At 37.2% G+C, this 8634-nt stretch overlaps 1 protein-coding gene across 1 annotated transcript; it reads right to left on the bottom strand.

Annotated features, from left to right (window-relative positions):
* Window positions 1-1234: 1234 nt before the first annotated feature.
* On the bottom strand, window positions 1235-7159 carry tacr2 (tachykinin receptor 2). Its single transcript, XM_068730510.1, has 8 exons — window positions 6959-7159; window positions 6089-6268; window positions 5124-5419; window positions 3263-3457; window positions 2634-2784; window positions 2357-2476; window positions 2197-2273; window positions 1235-2110 (listed from the first exon to the last, which is right to left on the bottom strand). Exons 1-8 carry the CDS (start codon window positions 6986-6988, stop codon window positions 1777-1779), a joined length of 1383 nt encoding a protein of 460 aa, XP_068586611.1. The 5' UTR covers window positions 6989-7159; the 3' UTR covers window positions 1235-1776.
* Between the last annotated feature and the right edge of the window lie 1475 nt (window positions 7160-8634).

Below are 8634 nucleotides of genomic sequence, written 5' to 3'. Positions count from 1 at the left end.
TGCAGATTATGTTTAATGGTGGTGTTGGTGTGTTCAGAGGTCACTGTTCAATAGGAACATAAACTCTGTCCACATCAGGCCTTCTGAAGTGTCCTTTAACAAAACATTAAATCTGCACTAGCTCCAAAACCTGCTTACTGTACTGCAGTACTGTACCTCCCCTCTGTAATAAGTATTGCAATGTGTAAAAGACAACTGACAACACATACATATACTGTCACATTTATTAAACATTAACGGTTATTTAGGCTCAAACAACTACCCTGCTTTTTTTTTTGTCAACAACCAATACAGATGTTTCACTTTGTCATTGTGTGTTTAAAAAGTAAAAAGTTATTTCACGGAATCAAAAGATTTTCTCTACATTCTCAAATGTCAATGTCAACAGAATACAGTACTGTATTTACAACATCATGATCCTACTGGACAAGTCCCATATTTCCATTTCCACTTAATCTGCATGTTTAACATTGATATACTCAATAGATTACATTTTACATCACATTCTTCTAAGCAGCACTTTGACTTTTTAATCTGGACTCTACTGTACACTGACCATAATAAATACAGTTGTATGAACCAGTGAAGTCACAATATATGAGCAACGTAATAAATGAATGCACACCATGTGACAGATTTGTCAAAATAGTAGTACTGTACAGTAACAGGTACGTGCTCATCATATACTGATGAGGGAGATCCAGCAAAGTCTATAAAATAAGGTAAGTCTTCCTTTTAAAATGGATAATAATCAGTTAATGTAGATGCTGTATTCATGTTTGACACAGGAGGTGGTGCCCTTTGTCAGAGGTCTTTGTCTATACAGTGTGCTGTATAGTAGCTGCCCACTGCTCATACTACTAGGAGGAGTTAAATGCAGAGGCTATATTTTACTTTGTGCATGTTACATCTTGTGTAAAGTATGAATAGCTAATTATATGTCTATTAGATGAGGATGGAATTAAACGTTTATTTAATTTCAGTTTTAAAAACAGTCACATTTGTATTTTCAAAAATCCTGAACACTTGTGTTCAGGACTTGTGATATATATATAGATATATATATCTATATATATATATATATATATATATATATATATATATATATATATATATATAGATATATATTTATCTATATATATATATATATATATATAGATATATATAGACATATATATAGATATATATTTATCTATATATAGACATATATAAAAAAAATATTAAGGCTTGGTGCTGATGCCAGTGGACTGTTCATCTATTCCATGCTGTTGAAAACCAGTAACTACACAAAAATATCCACAGTTTTTCTCAAAAGTAGAGAAAAAGTTAGTAAAAAGTCAGTGATGAAAGAAAGAGTGTAGATGATAGAGGGAGCAGGAAGGAGAATGGGCTTCAGTAAAAGTAATGAATGATGGAGGGATTTATCTACAGACTTTCCCATTAATCCAACAATAAGCCTCCCTTGTTGTCCAGTATGCAAGTGTTGTTACTTTGTATATAACTATATTTTCACATGCTCATATGACCATCAGCTTGATAGTCACATTCATTTATATTCTTCTTTAACAAAAAAAGTTATTGGTCCCAAGTCAGGTCCAATGAACAACTCTTTACTGTAAGGTTTTCCTCGATGATGAATGTCGCCATAGTTTGCTTAACTCTGTCGGCAGGCTCTCCTCTGTCTTTATTGGCTGCAGTCTATTTATTATCAGCTCTGTTGTTATAGAAAAACCTTTACCTTGCCATCGATGTCCTCATCATGATTTGACTCAATAGTCAATGGTTGTGCTGCATAAGTTTGTCAGCTGGGGATTTTGTATCTTTCGGCCTCTTCTCTACATGTGTGTTGTGTACACTGTATGTTTTTGTTGGTGTCTGTTTTTTAAGCTGCATGCAAGCATCTGTCTCTGAGTTTAGCTCAGTGTTGACAGACACTTTTGCATCGAATGTGTTTGTTTTGATGGAGGTGTGTATGTATGTACTGTCTTTGCAGTGGCTGCGTGTCATGGTGACTCTGAAGGTGTGGGTGTGCTGCAGCTCCATCCTGTCCTCCTCCGACACTTTGATGAAGGGACACCACGCAAACGCATGGCGGAAACCAGCACGAAACCTGCAGAAAGGCAGGAGAATTAATTTTCTGCCTCGAGTTTTAAGATACTGGAACCTGAAGAGTTTGTGTGTAAATATATATTTTACCTTTGGTTTAGACAGCAGTAGATGATGGGATTGTACATAGTCGAACTCATTGCCAACCAGAATATGGCCAGATATACCTGAAAAAGAAAATAAATATGATGCCCCAGTAAATAAATTTGTCAGACTAAAAATAATTAATGACAGAAGAGCAGCTGCTAACCTGTTGGATGTAACGTTGTTTATAAATGTCTCTGTTAAATGATCCCAATATGAAGTAGATGTGGTAGGGCAACCAGCAAAGAGCAAAGGTCACCACAACGACAACCATCATCTTCACCACCTATCAGAAATCACAGCGAGAGGAAAACTAATTCAATGTTGCCATATTTTAAATTCCTAGTTCAGTTCAGCTGTGACAAACTTTTGATAATTGTGAGGTGACACGTCAAAAGCTCAGACTTACAGTTTAAAACAGTAAAATGTTAAAAGTGTGTGACCTTTCTCTTGGCTGTTATCTGGCTGTGGTAATGGTCTGTCGCCTCTCCAGGGATGTGCCCACCCCACAGTGATCGGCCGACGAAACTGTAAGTCACCAACATCACCAGTAGAGGGAGCAAGTAGATCAGCAATATCACTGCAAACTGATAACTGAGGAGGGAGAGGAAGAGAGAAAGTGAATCTGATTGTTTAATCTAATTGTTTAATCAGATTTAATCATTTTTTGCAGGGTTCCTCTGGTTGATATTTATCCTCTGTCAACATACATTACCAACATTTAAAAGTGAGCTTAACAAAGAAAACAAATGTATAACCATTTCTAAAAGTCAATAAAAAGCTAGTGATTACAACTGCTGGTACGTCATGAGTAAATACATTTTGGTCCAGATGTTTTACGTACAGAAGGTGCGAAGACAAACCATTTATCTGCACCATGCTCATAATGCTCACAGTTCTAGATTTTTAGAAATGTTCATCATAATAACTTCTTGTGCACTGATTTGCATTAGTGTCCATATAAATCCCTTAGCAGTGAGTGAATAAATACAGACAATATCTTAATTATTTGTTGTTTTATATGACAGATGCCACTGTCTGTGTTTTTTTATCATCAATTTTGTTCTTTCACCTTAGTTGATGAGTTCCTCCATAGTCGTCAGGCCAGTCGACCATGCACACGGTTCTGGGGTAGTAAAATATTGTCACGCTGTAGTAGCACTGAGGGAAAGCCAGTAGTATTGCTACAATCCAAATCAGGGCAATCACAACCTTTGTAGAGGTGGAGGAGAGGCGGGGCTTCAGAGGGTGGATGATAGCCATGTACCTGGAAGAAAATAAAAGGTTTATTCATTCATATCTTTTACACAGATGTCTGATGTTTAACTCATAGAAACCAGAGTGACTCTATTAAGGATCTTTTGTAAGGGGGCATCTTTACCACAGATTGTTCAAAGTTATTAGAAAATCCACCCACTCATTCATCAAACCATTAGCTGTGAAATAATTATTTTATATCTCGTCACTCAAGGCAATCAAGTTCTCTAACAAAATCATTTATCAATACACTGAATTTATATTAAATAGTTTGAAGGATGTGTTGTTAATGTGTTGCCTTTCCTTGTCATCCATCATCCTGACAATGTGTAGTTCGCAAACTAAAAAGCTTTATGATCTAAATATCCTTTAATTTAAAACCTCCATCCTCTTTAAATGAATTAGTGCTTTCACTTGAAAATTGAAGCCCAGACTCTGAGTGAAATGTTAATAAAAAGACTACACTGATTCTGTCAACTTGATATGTGCGAAAGCGATCAGCTTAATGAAAGAGAGGTCTTCTTTCCTGGCCTTCTGACGAAGTACTAAAATGACAATATTTCATTCCTCCCTGCATGTCTGTGTGAGGAAAACTAAATTCAATATACTGACAAAGAGTATGGTGAGTGACATTTATCATCAAGCTTAAAATATATCTTATGTATATCTGTCATATTCATTTTATGGAATCAGAAGAATGCTTTTACCTAACCTGACTAACGAATAATGAATTTATATGCAATTTCGCTGATCTTTGATGAAAGCTACTGTGTGTATTTGCATATCTGATGTGCAATAACAAATACCTTTATGCATGAAGATGTAAAATGTACTATATTGAAGAGAAACATTGCACTCTGGTGTATCAGCCCAGTCTGTTCACTGACAGCCATGTTCAGTACAGTTATATTCATTTGTTTAACAGCATTACTCAGTTTTATCACCATCATAATCAAATGATAGAACTCAGACTATGAATCATTCATTTGAATTATTCACAACCAAGAGTGTGATTGTATTTGGCAGAGAATCATCTTAAATGCAGATTGTGTTCCAGAGTTTATATGTTTAACATGTGATTAAGAGTTGTCTGCTTGCTGCTGCAGCTGTTGACAACAAAGAAAACACCTGAATAAAATAACAAAAACTGATGATTTCACAAATTGGAAAGTACTGAGGAGGAATTATTGATCTATAAGTAGATGTAACACCTGGTCTGATCCTAGCGTATGTTATGTATATTAAGTGCAGTTTCAGATCAAAGACTAAACAGACTGACCATTCATGCTCCATTACGCATTAATGACATCTGAATCTTTGCTGCTTGTTGACCCATATCTCCTTCATACAGCATTTTCCTCTGAATTTGGGGAACAGTTTCTGCTGCTGCTGATATCAAATGATATCAGTATCCAACCTCAAATGACAAATCCCTGACTGAAAAAGAACAGCAGTGAAGAATTAACTGATGAAAGATATTGTATTAGGCCAGCCTGTATCTGCCATTAAAGACCAACATATGGTTGCACAAGTAGTTTTTCAGGGTATTTTATACTCATCAACCAGTATGTTAAGTACATTTATTCACCATCATTAAAATCCATAAAGAAGAAAAACATCAATATATCACAGATAGAGTACATGTAGCAGTCAAGTGGGCAGTCAAGCTTTCTTACCTGTCCACTGCGATGGCAGCCATCGAGTATATTGATGAAAACATGGCCGTTATGGGGAAGAAGTTCTGAAACCGGCAATAGCCTAGGCCAAAGTACCAGTCATTGTGAAGCGCATAGACAAAGTTAAAAAGAGTGTTGAAGGTTGCCATGGAAACATCAGAGAAGGCTAGGTTGACGATGAAGTAGTTGGTAACGGTCCTCATGCGTCTGTGAGCAAGAATAATCCAGATCACTGTTACATTGCCAGTGATGGACACCAGGATGATGAGGGAGTAGGCTATAGCCCACAGAGCCACCTGAGAGATGAGAGGAAGAGGAGAGGAGACAAATTAGAGAGGAATGAGAGGAGAGGAAAGGAGAGGAAGAGGAGAGGAGACAAATTAGAGAGGAAGAGGAGAGGAGAGGAGAATAGAGGAGTGCAGACATGGTGGGAGGAATGAATACAAAGAAGAGAGGATAGGGGGGAGGAAAGAAGAGGAAGAAGAGAACAGAGGAGAGAAGACGAGATGAGAGGAGAGGAAAGGAGAGAAGATGAGAAGAGATGTAATGAGAGGAGAAGATGAGAGGAGAAGAGAGATAAGGAAAAGAAGAAGAGGATTGTATATATAATCAAACAATCAAAATAGTAAAGGGCACAAATTAAAAAAAGATATAATCATCAATTGAGAACTTAATAGATAACCTATAATATTATGCCTCAAAATACTTAATTGGTAGACTTAGTTGTTTTTTTTACATGTATTTGTCAGGGACTATGTAAAACATTTAGGATGCTTGTAATTGATTTTTTATTTTTTTATTTTTTTCAAACATCCTGAGGAGCTCTGCATTATTAATACAAACACTTACAAACATTAGTTTTGTTTGGTTTGTAGTCGCTTTTTTAAACAACTTTAATAGGATATCGTTCATTCATTCATTGATCAAAGTCTTCAAGGTTTCATCTTTGATCTTTATTCTCCCACCTGCCAGTCCGGCTGCTGGAACTGATTCCCGATCGTCTCGTTCCCGTCCTCCAGCCAGTCCGTGGTCAATGAATACGGCAATGAAGTGGCCTCCATGTCTCCTTCAATGTGTTGAATCAGACCCTCGGCGTCCATTCTTCTCCCTCTTCTGGTGACAGAAACTTTATTTAACTGTAGGTCCTTCATGCGTAATGGGGCACAATGAGAGATATACAGGAGGTTAGTTAACCTTGTGTGATATTCTACCGTCTCATGTTCTTGGAGTTACCTAAAATATAACTTGATTTGGAAATATTGCATGCAGTTCATATAAGCTGTTCTGTACAATTTTAGCTGAATTTTTCCTTTGATTTCAAGATGTTTATAGATATTTAATAATAGATATTTCAAGATATTTTATAATATTTTAACACTAAAACATCTATGCTTTGCAGGTGTTAGGCATACAATCACGTCAAGTGGGAAATTACCATTTGGCTGTCTGAACATCAGCACAGTCGCCTTAGTTAATAATCATACATCATATCACTATTATGGCAAGTTCCACATCTACTGATAGCCTAATCTTACAGGAGCACATGTTAGTTTTATTCAAACATTTCCTTCTGCATTACATAAAGCTACACTTTGTTTCAGCCCATATTTGATTTAAATTATGTTTTAATATGTTAAATATGTTTAACTGTTACTATACTAATACAAATATATTCATTAGCCAATGTGCATCACGGGCATTTGACTCACAGACATTGTCTTTGGCTGCAGTAGGCGCAACAGCCACAAGTGATGAATTCATGCATTGGACGGCACCAGTGAAAGATGTTCTGCACAACCACAAGACAAAATCTTTACTTCTTTCATCTGGCTTACCTCTCGTGGTTGAGTTGTCAGTTTTAACATCAGTTTGTCCAATCCATAGTAAACAATGTCCGTAAATTAGAGTCTGTGTGCGTAATGGACAACCAGGTACATCCAATAATCCATCAAGACATCTCAACTCTCTCTCTCTCTCTCTGACCATACACACACTCTTTCCCTCTCTCCTGGAATGTGTAACTAGCTGATTACGGTACAAGCTGCTGAGAGTGACTGAGAGACGCACTGACAGTCAGGCACGCGACTGAGTGCGTGGAGCTGCGCCAACAAGAGAGCGAGAGAGAGAGAGAGAGAGAGAGAGAGAGAGAGAGAGAGAGAGGGCGGTATGAATGAAAAGTAGAACAAAATCAACTGCTCTGTTCCGCACATATCCTGAATCTATTGTCTGTGAGAAAATGAAAATAAAAATGAAAAACAAATACATATTGAAACATAAAGAAGAGGAGGGGCATCAACAATTGAAGGCATGCGTTGGCTCTGGATGGCTCCATCTAAACCATGTCTGAAAGCTTGGATGTGAAATACAGAAAAAAACAGGAGAGCAAGAGGTACATCCACACACACATTTAATAAGCTCTCCATGAAGAAGCAAGGAGGTGCTCCACTGAGGGATTGTGTCGATATCTGTATTTCTGTAACTGAAGTGTTCCTCACAGGATGAGAATTTATCTGAGATGAACTGAAGGGGCTGCAGAGTTGAAAATGGGGTTGATAATCCATGCCGCTGCAGTTATTGGCAGTCACACATTTAGAAAACAAAATGCTGCTTCTTGTTAGAGCTGTGGCATCTGAAACATGACAAAACACTTAAATGTCTCCCCCGAGATCGAATGAGTCAGTGTTTATGTGCTGCTGGTTTAAAACTGTGAACATAAGTATTACAATTGTAGTGTATATAAAAGGGCACATGAGTACTGGCATTGTCCTGGTATTTTGCATCAATGCATGTGTGTTTAAAAAGAGACAAACAGTATAAATATGTACTTTTTAACTCAGCCACTATTACCATAAGGTCCCATTAAAGGTACTTTCGTACACATGCTGTACTTGTACAATGTTCACATATCTATAACGGTGATGTGTGGCAGTAAATTTGTGTTTCTTTATACTCTGTGATAAGATAATTTTCTGCTCTCGATGTGTAATGGCTTCTATTCGTCTCTGTCTTACTGTTTTACCTCTTCTTGTGCTTTCTGTTGCTTTTATTCTCACTGACAGTAACTAGCACTTTGATATTCCTCCTCACATTTGTGCTCTTTTTGTGTCTCTCCTTTCTCCTGCTCTCTGTGACTCTCCCTCCCTCTCAGAGGAAATCTACTCTTATGTGTTTGCACAGAAAAGAACAGATAGAGGTAAAGCCTGCTGACTTCAGCTGAACTCACTCAGTTCTTTTCTCTGTTGTGTGTGTACAGTATGCACTGCATGTGTGTACTTTCACATGCTCAAAAATCCTTATTGGTCGTGGTGAAGGGCATGTTGAAGGGGAATGAGAATGTTTTTACCAAGCTGGTGTAAGTGTACATACAGTTGTGGTCAAAAGTTTACATACACTTGTAAAGAACATAATGTCATGGCTCTCTTGAGTTTCCAGTTATTTCTACAACTCTGATTTTTCTCTGATAGAGTGATTGGAACAGATACTTCTTTGTCACAAAAAACATTCATGAAGT

Source organism: Cebidichthys violaceus, unplaced genomic scaffold (genome assembly GCF_023349555.1).
Source record: "Cebidichthys violaceus isolate CVI_PGR_0920_01 unplaced genomic scaffold, fCebVio1.0.p SCAF_5, whole genome shotgun sequence".
NCBI lineage: Eukaryota > Metazoa > Chordata > Actinopteri > Perciformes > Stichaeidae > Cebidichthys > Cebidichthys violaceus.
The sequence above is the reverse complement of the archived record's forward strand: the minus strand, read 5'-3'. Positions and strand labels throughout refer to the sequence as shown.